The sequence below is a fragment of the Arabidopsis thaliana genome, chromosome 5 (genome assembly GCF_000001735.4).
Source record: "Arabidopsis thaliana chromosome 5, partial sequence".
NCBI lineage: Eukaryota > Viridiplantae > Streptophyta > Magnoliopsida > Brassicales > Brassicaceae > Arabidopsis > Arabidopsis thaliana.
Genome location: NC_003076.8, coordinates 1,504,644 through 1,519,470, shown reverse-complemented (window position 1 = coordinate 1,519,470; position 14,827 = coordinate 1,504,644). Strand labels below are relative to the sequence as shown.

The following is a 14,827-nucleotide window of genomic DNA, read 5'->3' as shown; positions in this document are numbered from 1 at the left end:
TGTTTAGTTAGTTATACGGACTTTAATGAGAAGCTCTGAAGAAGAGATATTTATTTCCTAATGCTGCTGATCAAAAGCGTTTATCTTCTAGTCAAAGAGTGATATATTAGAATATTTGGTAAATCCGATTCAAAACAATAGTTTCATGTTTTAACAGTTAACACTATCATTTCATTTTATTTTGTTTTATAAGAAATTGGATTAGGTACTTTAATTTGTTCAGATTTGTAAGACAGAGAAACAAGTATTTCTTTGTTTACAATGTTTTAAAAATATCTAACAAAAAAGTTGTTTTATTTTTTTTGTATCCCTTTGTACTTTGGATTAGGTACAAAATGACTCACAATGTTTTAACCTCGTTACCCTCACAGCTTTTTCATTAATTCATCGACTATTTTTTCATAACCCATACTTGTTAAGGCCATTAGGGCATCTCCATCCATGAAAAACCCACAAAGTTTTTCAAACAAAAAAAATATTAATATTATATTATAATTTGATTATTTGATTAAAAAAATATTTTTGTTAAAAAATTAAACCAATAGTAAGATGATAATTGTCATGATGGGTTGTAGAGACTATCTCAGAGTTTCTCAAGTGAGAAACTTTCTACACTCTCTCTCCTTCATTTTCATTATTTTTATTTTTTTAATTGTGAGAAACTCTTATGAGATACTCCCAATAGAGATGGTCTTAGATATGTAGTTTATTTACAATTTATCAATTGTAAATAAAAGTTACAACTCTTCACTTATACTCATAATGTTCCGGTACAATCCAACCAAACCTTAACTTAGATCATATTTATTTTAGAGAATTTACCAAAAAAAGACATAGCATGATAGCATCATGTCATCAATCATCATACATTGTCTTATTTTTGTTGTTGTTGAAAAAAAAAAAAATCAACTGTTTTTCTTTGTATTTGCATTTTCGTTTATGTTTACATGTTCCAAAATGATACCACAATCATAACTGTTTTAATTCAAAGTAAGAACTTTGTTTTGTGTTTACAAAGTTATAAAATAAGTTGGACTATTAAACTTAGCTTGATTTGTTAGAGCAACAACAGAAAATAGAAGAAGAAAAGGAAGTTTCTGTTTGTGGAATGAGAAGCATGTATTAAATGTTGGTCAACAAAATCGACCCCTAAAAATATTATAATTTGATTTTATGTTAATACGTGACAAAACGAAGTCGTACGATTTGGGACGGTGGTGATTACCAATCAGAATTTACTCACCTTCAAACGCGTGAAAAACACTGGGACTCCTTTGAGTGCTAACCTCACGGGCTTGTCACAGCCACGTTTACGTGACAGACTTTGATTGGCCGACACGTCAGCAGATATAGTGGCTGCTTTACGGTGTTTTAGTGGACCTACTTGAAGAAAATGGTGCGTGTTTTGTATACAAGAGATAAGAAATCCATCTACCACGGACGGTCTCATTACAATTTTTTTATTATCTGAATAACCAATTATAGATATAACACCTAATGTATTTTGCTAGAAGTCGACAAAAAAAAATTAGACTGGAGTTGGAAAGAAAAATTAGAATTTTTTAGGCTCAAATTATTCAATATGCATATATTTATTTGAATCATTGTGTCATACTTGTTCTAGAACTTTAAGCTTATGAATGATGATTAAAGTTTATCTTCAACGAGTAGGCATTATTATTAGCTTCTTCTGCTACTCTAATGATTCTAAGAAAGCGTCGAGAAAGTTAATACAGAAGCAAAGAAAACTATTCGAACTGCGGAAGATAAAGAAAATAGGTGGATAGAAAAATTAACGGTTACTAGTAAGATTAAAAGAAAGGTCAATTACAGAAGATAAATAGGCAAGATTGAGATGATTATGATGAAAAAAAAAGAACCCTGCATATTTGAATTTGCTGTAGCAAAATTGTCTAAAGCTTTGTATTCTTGTAGTGTTTGAAATTTACTCTAATAAATATTTTTCATAGGTTTATGGGGAATTTAGCTAAATGATTATGAAATTTATAAGGAATAAGTCATTTTTCTTGTATTTTCGTTGAGATCTAAAGTGTTTGGAGACTTGTACGAGGTTATTCGAGATTATTTATCAAACAAATTAAGAGATAAAAGTATAAGGACGAGGAATTCAGAAATAAGAGTCAAATAAAAGTTATTTGATAGAAGAAGATGAGACTATATAAAAAAAGTAATTTATTAGTAATTCATACAAAAAATGGTAGGCATACATTTTATAATAAGTAATTACGTATCTCCAATTCAAGATACTCAAACACCGTTTGAGAGTATGGATAACGAGCAAAATGGAGATAACCATCAACCTCGTCTATACCAACCCCTATCAAACAAAAATTATGTAATAATCTTTTCTTTGATTAATATCATTCTTAATATTGTTAAAGATTTCGGATATTCGACTATGTGTACTTGGTTTTTTTCTTTTTGTTGTTGTTAAAAACTATGTGCACTTTGTTCCAAGATATGACCAAGCAAACTCAAATCTCTGTTGTCCACAACAACAACAACATATTATATGTGAGAAATTCGAATCAAATTTTTTGTTTTACCTGTTGAATCAATGCCACCAATATAAGAAAATATAATCCAAAATGCCATACCGGATTCAACATTATGAAACTGTTCTGTGTTCTGACCGATATAATTACTCTACTTTTATGACCTTTATTGATATTGCCACAGCTAGCGCAAAGCTGAGATGAGAAATATTTTAATCAAAATGTCGTGACTAAAGCAGAAAATTTAGAAGCAAATTTTAATTAGCGACGATTTCGTAAATTGCATGGCATAATTTAGTTTGGATTTATACGGTTTTCTTGTGTGTTGTATCGTTGACTATTATTACATTCATAATTTATTTATACGCTTTTTCTGACTTTTAACGATATCGAAAAGAGTAAATGCCCCTTTCGTATTTTGACGCTGTTTGATTCTTTTGACTTTTTGAAGGTTAGAAGATTTCTTGTGTTGACGTCAAGTAACAATATATGTTATGTTAGGTGAAGGACTCATCATAAGTATCTAACGCCCAACTAAATTTCATCTAATTACATACGAGTAAATGATTATAACAAACTTAAATGGCACTTAAGTCAGTCATTAATAAAGACGAACAAATAAACTTGAACTGAATAGTATGGACCGTCGTTGAACGACCTGTGTCCCCACAGAAAGTTTCGTATAATACCGTAATTACACCAAATTCGGATCTCGACTTCAATCCACACAAACTTGAAGTTAAACTCCAGTTTCCCCCTAAATTGAAAATTCGAATGCTTAATCCCCATTATTTCGATTTTGGTGGTTTATATTTGGTTTACTGTGCCGAAATCACCATTAACCATTGTAACAACAAAACTAAACCGGATTAACCCAAAAATCAACCCATTAGCCCGTAAACCAAAAATCTAAAAGAAAAAAACCAAATCGAAAATACCCCCAAATCGAGAAGTCTTTAAATCCCAGAACCCTAGCAAAATCCACAAATTGATCTAAAGGCAAAGGTAACATTGTCTCGTAATCATTATTACAATTATTGTTCTTATTCGAATTGATCTCCTCCATTACGCCGTTGTGAAGCTACATTGTCCGTTTGCAATTGCCGTTCTGATTCCAACTCCGAACATATTCCGTTCTTCTTGAGACACAATGCATACGAGTCCTGCAGCAAACCATTTCTATTTTCAATCTTAGAATGTTTAAATATACTTGAATTAATATCTTTTGGTACTCATTCGAGTATATGAAAGTCATAAATAAATAAAAGAACATGCATGAGTACGAGTGATAAAAAAAAAAACATGAATATTTGTCTTATATAATGAACAATTATTGAATAAGATATAGCTTTTGTTGAAGAAGAATGTATATAGCTTTTGTCTTCGTCGCAGTAAAGATCCAAAGCGAAATCATTCGAATCCATCAATGTCACCTTTGCCTCTAAATCAATTTAGGGCTTTTGCTTTTACGGTTCTGGCATTTGGAGATTTCTCAATTTGGGGATATTTTCGATTTGGGAATTTTTTAGATTTTTGGTTTACGAGCTAATGGGTTGATTTTTGGGTTAATCCGGTTTAGTTTTGTTGTTACAATGGTTAATGGTGATTTCGGCACAGTAAACCAAATATAAACCACCAAAATCGAAATAATGGGGATTAAGCATTCGAACTTTCAATTTAGGGGGAAACTGGAGTTTAACTTCAAGTTTGTGTGGATTGGGGTTGAGTTCCGAATTCGATGTAGTTACGGTACTATACGAAACTTTTTAAGGGGACACAGGTCGTTCACCCTTATCTTTTCTTTTAACTTTGGTCAAATTAAACCAAACTAAACCGATCCACAGTAAACCGGCCTGAAACCAGAAAACGCATTTACAAGCTAACCCTTGATTAAACTAAACTAATCGAGACAGAAGTCTAGTTGATACTTGATAAGGCAACAAAAACATCGGTTGAGGTTACGTACCAAAAGCAGTAAATTACCGGTTAATGTATCTTAAAAAAACGGTTAAGGAGCTAAGCAATGATTGATAGTTTCAGAGAGACATGAGAGCAACCACGTCTTCAACGTTAACCTCTCTTTCATCTTTCTTTTGCCTTCTTTTAAAAGCTTCGTTTGCTAGATTCTTCTTCTTCTGCTGAAGCTCAAGGACCCTCTCTTCGATACTGTTTCTCGCAATCATCCTTATCATTTTAACCTCTTGTTTCTGCCCGATCCTATGAATCCTGTCCATGGCCTGTTCTTCAACTGCAGGGTTCCACCACGGGTCAAACAAGTAAACCCTTGAGGCTGCAGTTAGGTTTATGCCAGTACCAGAGGCCTTGAGGCTCGCAAGCAACACCACAGGTCCGGTTAACTCTGGATTCCCAAATTCTCCAATGACTTGGGTCCGTTTCTTCACAGTCATTGCTCCATCCAAGCGCAAGATGGTGAAACCCGCAGCTTTTAGTGGAGTTTCTAGTAAAAGCAGCATCTTCCTGAATTGAGAGAACACAACAGACTTTGTGTTGGGGTTTTCTTGTCTCGATGCCATGAGCAGGGATAGTAAAGCTGAGACCTTTGAGGATTTGGTTGAAGATTTAGCGTCTTCTCCATCGGTATTGGAAGAATCCGGAGGAGGAGGCGGAGCATTGTAGAGATCAGATTGGGTAAGGGAGCCACGGCAAAGAGGGCACAATGGTTTACTTCTTTGAAGAGTTTGAAGGATACAAGCCCTGCAAAAGATGTGGGCACATCGAGTGATGATGATGTTTGTTGGTGGCGAAATGCAGATTGGACAGTCAAAATCTTCGCCATCTTGCAATGCTGCAACCAGCTTTTGCAGTAGCTCTGGCTTATCAGTCACATCTGTTTCACAAACGCACAAAGATATAAGCTATGCAACCAGAAGTAAGAATATGTACCGGTTTTGTTATTATTACCTTCTACAGATGTAGAAGTGGTAAAAGATCTTAATTCTGGAGGGCATAGAGACATGTCATCGCAAAGCTGTCTAAGCCGTAAGATTATACTCAAAACTGTTGAGTAGTTGCGCATCAAGCTTCCATTATTTATAAGATTCTGCACAACACCTTTCGCTTCTCCTTCCATGTGATCATATAACTGACGTTCTTCCGGAGAAAGCTCAACATAACAAGTTTCAACAGTCTTAGGCGGTAAACCAATCAAACTCTTTTCTTTTGTTCTTCTTAACGAAATTGTCGCCATTAAAACCTGAAAAGCGTGTCATTAAATAACTTTTCACCAAAGAGCAAAACAAAAAACAGGCAGACATGTAAGTAATGTATTATTATTACCTGCAGACGTGAAAGACCCTTTTTATTCCCTTGGCCAAGCGGGCGTTGTATCAAACTTTGCCAATAACTCTTAATCGAAAATGGCTCAAACCGGAGAAAGGCCATCAAAGAGTACAAATCAAATGAACCATTCTGAATAGGAGTTCCTGTGACAGCCCATCTGCGGGAAGCCTTCAACTTACAAACTACTCGGCTCTGTTGAGCATTTGCATTCTTAATGGTGTGTGCCTCATCAAGAATTATTCTCAGCCACTCCATTTTCTTTACAGGAGAATCTTCCCACGATTCCTCAACAGCTAAAGTGCCGTAAGTAGTCAACACTATGTCATACTTCATAAGCTCATTAACATCGTCTGTCCTTTCGCCACCATGATACATATACACCTTCAAGATTCCCGGTACAGTATGCTCCTCTAACTGTGTTATCCATGCTGAAATCACAGAAGGTGGACAAACGATCAACGTTGTCTTTTGAGACACATTCATGCCAACAACATCATCAGTTTTAAGCTTCTTTCGAGTTACACTTTCACTGCTCTTGCCTCTTCCTCTCTTTTTACCCTTCTTTTCAATCTTGTCTCCTTCACCATCCAAAGGCTCTTCGGTTGGCGTACTGGTGGATGCATTGCCATATCTATCAAAAGCTATCAGGGAAAGCAAAGTAAGGGTCTTACCCAACCCCATATCATCAGCAAACACCCCTCCACGCAAAGGATCAGGCCGCTTATCCGAGCGGTAATTCGTCAAAGTATTCAAAAATTCTCCATCTTTCTCCTCCCAAAACGGAGGCAATTCTCCAGATTTCTCTCTATGGAGTAACCAGCCTAATCCTTCCTTCTGATGAGCAAAAAGTTCAGACTTTATCACTTCCCTAGGTGGCTCAGCCGCTACCAATTTCCCCATTAACTTCACATTCTCATCAACAAGTTTAAAAATCTTATCAACACTCCTCTTATCTCCATTTCCCATCTGTTCCTTAACCACAACAGCCTCAGATAACCCAAACGATGTATCTGACTCCGAAATCAATACTAACCCACCTCTAGAAATCGTCGATTTCACAGTAGAGGACGCTTCTAACTTTGCAAATACATGAATTTGACAAGGGATTCTGTACCTATTGGAGTTAGAACGAGTATTGGGTACAATACCCTCGACGACGATCGTGTGAGAATCAATCATCGGCGCGAGAACGGCTGCTACTGTACGCTCGATGTGACCCACTTGCTCAGATCGCGTGTTGAGTACTCTGATTGCATTATTGTCATATACGTTCAAGGGTTCTCGAACCAGACCCACCATCTCTCGACCGTTGATTCGGCCGGAATAGTACTTTAACCCTACTATGTTCGCGATAACAAACCCTATCAGATAAGACTCCGAAACACAGTCCTGAGATTGCTGCTGTGATGGTTCCACCGGAGATTGGAATTCGTCTTCGTTCGCCATGGGAGAGGAAGAGAAGCGTCGAAGAAACTGAGCCATGGGAGAGGAACGATGACGGAGAGAAGAAGGAGCTCGAAAGTATTTCAAAACCCGCATCCTTTCGAAAGAGTGGTTTTTTTTTTTATATTGGTATCATAAAGTAACTAAAATTGAGATTTGCATCTCAAATTCTTATAAATAGAATTTGACACCCCAAAGTCAGAACAATATCAAGTTTTTATTATTATATGAAATTCAAATGCAAATAACAACCAAGTTTATTACAATGTTCAAGTGCACAAGTACTGATTTGACACAAGCCGATAATACTATGCAAGAAAACAAAGGTGAGGAATGAAAGTTTAAGAAATACTTAAAAGGGAAAGATTACAATTTCACAGTTTGAGTGAGAGAGAAAGGGAAGAACCATCATTTTCTTTCTCAGCATCCATCTCTTCTGTTGCATCATTTGGTTCTTGAGGTTGTGGTTGGGTTTGGGAGCTACCAATGCCAAGGCAAAGATCCAAACATATTGGTGACGATAGTGGTTGAGGTTGAGATTGGGGTAGGAATGGGATCCCGGTAAAGGTCCAATCCTGGTTCATTCCTTGACTTGGGTCACTTTGTAGTCCTGCAAAGCTAGAGCTTGAGGATCCCACATATTGGTTGTAGACCATGGACATCTTGTATGATCTATCAACTTTGTACTGAGGCTGTTCAAATCCCGGTGGGAGTGCGTATTGGTTAGGAAATGAATGATGATACGAATACGAGTACGCGTAAAGATCTGGTTCTGGTCGGTTCAAATGCGCCAAAAATGCTTTTTGTTGTTTTTCGACCTCTCTCTCCTTTCTGTGTGCATTTTGATGACCACCTAATGCTTGTGTTTTATCGAACTTCCTAGGACAATACTTGCATTTGTATATAGGATTCTCTATCGATCCGGTGGCGGAGGCATCGTCGCTAATATCACTAGCGTAATTCGAGTCCGAGGACAACATTTCGTTGTCGATCGGATCGGGCTTTTAGAAATTAGGTTTGATGGCTTGAATATGTTATTGCACCCGGATAGGTATTTAAAGATTTAATACTTTGTATGCACTTTTAATATCAAGGAAAGTTATATGTTGTAATGTTATGATGTTTGAATAAGATAAATGCATATTGATGAAATATGGAAAGGGACTTAGTTATAGAGAAACATGATGAAGAACAAAGACTAACTGAAGTACTTAACAAACTAGTTTATCATTTCGACAACTCACACATAACATGTTTAATTACTATATATATTTGACATTTTACATTTGCCGAATTTGCGTAGTAAATTTGTTTCTGAATTAATACTTGTTGCATTTAGCATATTTAGTCAAAATTAGTTCCAAACATTACTGATTTCCAAAGTGAGTAGGGAGATTTTGGTTTTGCCCTATTAAATTTGAGATATAGTTGAAAACAAAATTATTTAGAAGAGTTTAAAGAGTTAATTAGTAGATCTTAATGTAGTCAACTTTAGAAAACAAGAATTAAAGATTTAATTAGTGTCATTATGTAGTAAACTTTTAGTACATAATTATCTCAACTCTTAAATAAAATATTTACCTTTAAGTTTTCTATTGTTTTCCATTGCTTGCAATTTTATTTATTTTCATATACATCACTTTGGAGGTAATAAAAATAAAATTATTTTCATATCAACATAATGAAAATATATATTAAAAGTAAGTAATTAAACTAAATTTGGCTACCTTTTAATAAGAGTAGAGAAACTGATGGAAGCATTTTACCATCAAATCTATAATGCTGATTCTCACATCAAAAAAGCATTAACTTAATAATTTTACTATGACATATAGCACATTTTCAGACTTTCTTGTGATATACATGGCTTAGTATGACAGATTGGATTAAACTTAAGATAATGAACATCTATGTATAGTCAAGGTTTAAACAAGATATTCAACTCTAACATACCAAATTAAAATCTATATAGTTTCTTAGCTATCTTTTCAGCATTAAAATATACAGATTGGATTAAACTTATGATATTGAACATCTATGTAATCAAGGTTTATAAACTTTGTAAACATTTTTATAAATAGCACATTAATTGGAGATAAGAAGAAAGCTATATGTATTATAATTAGGGTTAGTGAACTTTGAGAGCTTGGATTGACGATGAACTTCCGCCGTATCATTGGTTCTAGTAGCCATCTCTTGAAAAGGGTCTGTACAACGGAGTATGCTCCGACATCGATCAGGGTTGATGTACTTGCGAAGACAAAAGTGGAAAATAGGAGGATGGAGAAGAAGAGAATCATGCATGTTCGAGAAACTGCAATCTCTCACTGAGCCGGAGGGAATAGCGCACACGTTAAACAAGTTGATGAGGATTGAGAAGGAGCACGAATCCGTCACCAGAGAAGATCTGAAGCACGTAGATTGGATGGTGCGACGACCTGTCTTTCCTTCAAAAGCAAAGATATTGATTGGTTATTAGCTACCTGAGAAGGAAAAAGGGGACTATAACACACTTTCAACACATTTCGTAAATCGCAACTGGTACCTGAGGCTGTCCAACACACTTTCGCAACTGAAACTCATGGTTTCTTTGATGGATTGTCTTAATGAATAACTTAACCACGGCTTTCAGATTTTCTCTTTGCCTTTTAAATCTCTCTTGTAATTAGAGGTAAAATCTCTAGTGCAATCTTTTGCATTTTGCAATTTGCGCTTCTGAGTCACCTAGGCTTCTTCCTAGTGCAATTTTTGAAGGGTCACTTGCAGCAATGACCTAGTTCGATAATAAAACGAAGCTTATGACACTGTACTATGGAAAATTAAGAAAGTGCGTCTTTGATCGTTTTGAGTAAATGGTTTTGTTTACATAGAACATATAACATGAAATGGTATAGAACAAAGAAAACATTCTATATTGTTTTATTCATTTAATCTCTATATCAAATTACTAAAAAAACACATTTTTGAACATTTTATATGATTTCTACAATCAAAAATAAAATATTGTAATGATTTGTGTTCTATATAAGAAACAAAATTTTAGATAATAGCCAAATTAACCATACAAAAAACAAAGTAATGTTTGTGTGAACAACCTCTCCACTTCTGCTTCCCAAGACAAATTTGACCAAATGCCAAAGACTGAGCATAAGTACCAAACACATATTGAGAAGCAGCACCAAACTGATCTTTGAGGTTGAGAAAAGAAAACTGATCTTTTGCATATTTTTTTTTCAAAGGATTAACAACATTGATTTAAAATGGGCTTTCAGATGAGTCCATAAAATGGGCTTAAAAATCATATTTAATGGCCCATAATATTTGTTTGCTTCTCTTAAACGGAAAGAGTCTTTAACCGGCGAAAGAAACCACCCTCTGACTGTTAAGAAAATTCTCATCGGCGTTTAGATCAGAAACTTGGGAATCGGAGAAGCTCACTGAGAACAATGGATATGAGACGTGCTTCGATGTGTATGATGTTAATTTGCGTCTCCTTGGTTCTCCTTTCGGGTTTTGGCCAGTTTGTGATCTGCAGTGAAGAAAAAGGAACGTACAACGACAACGTCGTAAAGATGAAGCTTGGTGGATTTAGCGATTCCAAGAACGATTGGAACGGTGGAAAAGAGATCGATGATATTGCACTCTTCGCTGTTCAAGAGCACAACAGACGAGAGGTTTGATTTCCTCCAACCTAATTTGTATATTCTCTGCAATTAGGGTTAGGATTCTAAAACTTTTAGCGTAAATTCAAGTAATTTGCGTGTCTGAGTGTTCTTGATTTATAGTCTGAAGATTAGAGATTAAGGATTTTGTATTAGTATTTAGTGATGAATTTTATGATTTCTCTGTTCACGGTGTTTATCTCTATATGTGGTCTAATAGCTTTTGGATTTTATGCGTAGAATGCTGTTCTTGAGCTTGCTAGAGTATTGAAGGCAACAGAGCAGGTGGTTGCTGGCAAGCTATACCGTCTTACTCTTGAAGTTATTGAAGCTGGTGAGAAAAAGATTTATGAAGCTAAAGTTTGGGTGAAGCCATGGATGAACTTTAAGCAGCTTCAGGAGTTCAAGAATATTATCCCCTCCTTCACTATCTCTGACCTTGGCTTCAAACCAGGTAATCACCGTCTCTGGTTTAGTCACAGCCACCGATTTTTGTGCATAAAACTGTTTCCTTTTCGATCTTTGATCATAACAAGTTTTTAATGTTTTTTGATATCTTTGCTCTGTTTGAGGCAGATGGCAATGGATTTGACTGGAGATCAGTATCAACAAATAACCCTGAAGTCCAAGAAGCAGCGAAGCACGCCATGAAATCACTTCAACAGAAATCAAACTCACTGTTCCCCTATAAACTCATAGATATAATCCTAGCCAGGGCAAAGGTTGAGTTATTGTGCTTATTATATTCACTATCAGTTTCTTTCGTAATCACCAAACCCAGGCAGGCACCTAATTAAGTAAAGGAATGATATTTTTACGAGCAGGTGGTTGAAGAGCGTGTGAAATTCGAACTGCTGCTGAAGCTAGAGAGGGGCAACAAACTGGAGAAGTTCATGGTAGAAGTGATGAAGGATCAAACCGGCAAGTATGAGTAGAAGTTGCAGATAGCTTTTGGGTTGTGTGCCATGTGTGAATGGATCCTTTATAGTATATAGTATACTAAATACTGCTATGTAGTGAAAATAAACATGGTGATTGTTTGGCTTTAAACAAGGTTTCTTGTAAATAAATACATGACTTCACATATGTAAAAGTTACAAATATGATATGATTATGCGTGTTTGAAAAAAAGGTTAAATCTAGAGTCAAAACCGACCACACCAAATCATGAGAATGTGATAACTAAACTAAACTATTCTCATGTCTTCAAAAGGGAAAGTTGTCTTCTTTAGTATTTGGCCCCAAAGACAACAACTTTGGGGAAATTTCAAATTGGAAACGTTTTGTTGGGTTAAAAGAAAAATTAAAGGCTACAACTTTATTTTATTCTCCCCACTAGTTTTGTGTCCGAGACAGAGAGAGAGAGAGAGAGAGAGAGAGAGAGAGAGAGATAAAGGGTCGATAAGGTCTTTTTCCGTTTCCTTGACCTCTCTGGGATTTGGATTTCGATTTGGATTTCGATTTCCTCATCTCATCGATTTGCTTCTCAATCTCTCCAATTCGATTCTCCTCTGGAAATTTCAATCCTTTTTATATTTTCCTTGGTGATTTCTAAGATAATTAAGATCGAGAAAAGGAGAATTTTGAGAGAGAAAGCATCCATCCATCGATGGCCGCTATGAGCGACAAGGAAGCTATGGTGGATCCTTTTTTGGTCGAGGCTCTTCAGAACCCTCGTCATCGTCTCACCAGTAAGTCAATTCTCTTGCAAGTCCTTTAATTCCATGTTTATTTTTATGATTTGATCTGATTATGGTTATGTAGTCGTCTTCTATAGAGTTCGTTATTGACTTGTTGAATTCTTGGTTTCTCGAATTTTGTGACTTGTTTAGGGTTTTGGTCTATTTCTTTATGAATTAGGGTTTGGCTTTCGTACTTGATGATTAGATCCATGGCTATTGTTTCAGCTGAATTGAGAAGACTCTTATGTTCAGTTTGTTTAATATGTTCTGTATCATGGTCAATGGATGTTAATGTTCCTTATCTCTGTTTTTTTTCTTGGTATGCTAGTTTTGCGTATGGAGCTTGATATACAGAAGTTCTTTCAAAGTCCAGAGCAGCAACAATATGAGTTCCAGCCTTTGCCTACATCTTATCTTCGTCTTATTGCTCACCGTGTTGCTCAGCATTACGGGCTATTTACCACTGCTTTAGAAGGTGGTGGTGTTGATGGCTCAGGGAACAGAATCCTGGCGACCAAAACGGTTGAAAGTAGATACCCTTACGTCTGTTTGTCTGAGATTCCTGTAAAGCAACCTGAGATTCATGGTAGGCCTGAGGGTTTCAAAATCGCCATCAAGCCTAGGCCTAACAGAGGAGCTGGTGGGAGTGGTAGTGGATCAGGAGTAGAGAAGAATCTTTTGAGAAGCGTTGAGGAGAGAAAAGAAGAGTATGATAAAGCTCGGGCTCGTATCTTCAACAGCCCTAGCAGTTCAGACTCTGAAGATTCTTCAACACGAGCTCCTCCTCCTCCCTATCCTCGTCTCGACTCAAAACATAATACTGCATGTCCGAGTAGAAATGAGACTGAAGTGGTGGTTAATTATAATAGTAATCCTGTTGATGTAGAGAGGAATGGTGTTATCAGAGACTCAGGGCGGACTTCTCGGGTTGCCATTATTAGAGATAGAGAGAAGGATCGTTATGATCCTGATTATGACCGTAACAGGTTAAACTAATCCCTCTGTTGCCTCTAATATCTGTACGCCATGGTTTCTTCATCAATATTAACAGTTTTGCGGTGTTGCAGGTATGTGAGGGTTGCGCCACCGGTACAAAACTTCAATCCGATACCGATTCCGCTTCCGTTCCATGACGCAATTTTCCCACAGATGCCAAGAACTCAAGCCAGCCTAAACTATGGACACCCCTTAAACCCAGCTATGACGGCACCTTCTTATACAGAGTGGCCTAGTGCCACTATGACTTATGCACAAACATTGAATGCGTCAGACGTACATCATTTCAGGTTAACTTCACTCTTAGAAACCTTCTTCATGTTCTCTGTTAAACGCTCAAGTCTCTCAAGTCTCTTACATTGACAATTGTGCTGTCTTTTTCTTTTGGGTTGCAGGCACCCGAATCCTTGACCTTTTGGTCGTATTCAGCACAATGTCTTGTATCCAAACAGGTTTTATTGATGTAGCTTTAGATTTTCAGTTCTTGTTGCAAACATTGGCCTCTTTTATCGTAAGACATCTCTAAGCTTTTGTTACAATATATTATTATTATCAAGCTTCTCCACGAAATCCAAAATCTGCAAAAAAAATTGTTGTACAATGGGCCGGCCTGTAAAGGTTGTGGCCCGTTTAGAGTAGATAGACGTGGAAGTGTGGAGTTTTATGGGTCAATGATTACATTTTCTTGTTCTTATGGTCAACATAGAAAACAGAGTCAACGTATTTCCAAACAAATTTTGTTTTGTTTTTAATCGTTGATTCTTCTGATTGAATGCACCTTAGAATTAATGTTCAGGTTCACTGTTTTAGCAACAATGACATAAATTTTATTCAACTATTTCAAAAATACTAGTTTGAAATATGCCTTGTTATTATTAATGGGATTCATAACTTTTATAACATAAATAAAGTAATAATTAGGACGACTTTTTAATTTTTATAGGGGTATGACTTTTATAGAAACAGATCAGAAACATGCCAGCTAATGAACCCACCATCATGGGATGGCTTTAATTGATCCCCTCATATCCAATAAATAACCTATAGTTTTTGTTTATCAAGATTATGATTTAACTATTTTAAAAATATGATAAACTATAACAGAAACAAATCTTGATTGGGTTTGGTCCCATAACTGAGTCTACGTACATGAATAAATAATCAATTATAAGGCATGATTAAGGATATGAGACCATCAGATCCTGGGAATCAGTTTCTGACTGGCACT

At 36.1% G+C, this 14,827-nt stretch overlaps 5 protein-coding genes across 5 annotated transcripts; 3 read left to right on the top strand and 2 right to left on the bottom strand.

Annotated features, from left to right (window-relative positions):
* Positions 1–4,304: 4,304 nt before the first annotated feature.
* AT5G05130 (DNA/RNA helicase protein) lies at positions 4,305–7,389 on the bottom strand. The gene is made up of 3 exons (NM_120595.3): positions 5,814–7,389; positions 5,439–5,730; positions 4,305–5,364 (listed from the first exon to the last, which is right to left on the bottom strand). The coding sequence occupies exons 1-3, from the start codon at positions 7,353–7,355 to the stop codon at positions 4,553–4,555; spliced, it is 2,646 nt and encodes an 881-aa protein (NP_196132.3). The 5' UTR covers positions 7,356–7,389; the 3' UTR covers positions 4,305–4,552.
* Positions 7,390–7,633: 244 nt separating this feature from the next.
* On the bottom strand, positions 7,634–8,239 carry AT5G05120 (C2H2 and C2HC zinc fingers superfamily protein; the record flags this gene model as incomplete). Its single annotated transcript, NM_120594.1, has 1 exon — positions 7,634–8,239. The coding sequence occupies one exon, from the start codon at positions 8,237–8,239 to the stop codon at positions 7,634–7,636; it is 606 nt and encodes a 201-aa protein (NP_196131.1).
* Positions 8,240–9,480: 1,241 nt separating this feature from the next.
* Positions 9,481–9,843, top strand: AT5G05113 (uncharacterized protein; the record flags this gene model as incomplete). The annotated part of the gene is made up of 1 exon (NM_001125700.2): positions 9,481–9,843. The coding sequence occupies one exon, from the start codon at positions 9,481–9,483 to the stop codon at positions 9,736–9,738; it is 258 nt and encodes an 85-aa protein (NP_001119172.1). The 3' UTR covers positions 9,739–9,843.
* A 700-nt stretch (positions 9,844–10,543) lies between these two features.
* Positions 10,544–12,053, top strand: AT5G05110 (Cystatin/monellin family protein). Its single transcript, NM_120593.3, has 4 exons — positions 10,544–10,933; positions 11,162–11,375; positions 11,498–11,643; positions 11,746–12,053. Exons 1-4 carry the CDS (start codon positions 10,706–10,708, stop codon positions 11,854–11,856), a joined length of 699 nt encoding a protein of 232 aa, NP_196130.1. The 5' UTR covers positions 10,544–10,705; the 3' UTR covers positions 11,857–12,053.
* Positions 12,054–12,246: 193 nt separating this feature from the next.
* Positions 12,247–14,430, top strand: AT5G05100 (Single-stranded nucleic acid binding R3H protein). The gene is made up of 4 exons (NM_120592.5): positions 12,247–12,612; positions 12,932–13,589; positions 13,671–13,889; positions 13,995–14,430. The coding sequence occupies exons 1-4, from the start codon at positions 12,531–12,533 to the stop codon at positions 14,008–14,010; spliced, it is 975 nt and encodes a 324-aa protein (NP_568149.1). The 5' UTR covers positions 12,247–12,530; the 3' UTR covers positions 14,011–14,430.
* The last annotated feature ends 397 nt before the right edge of the window (positions 14,431–14,827 follow it).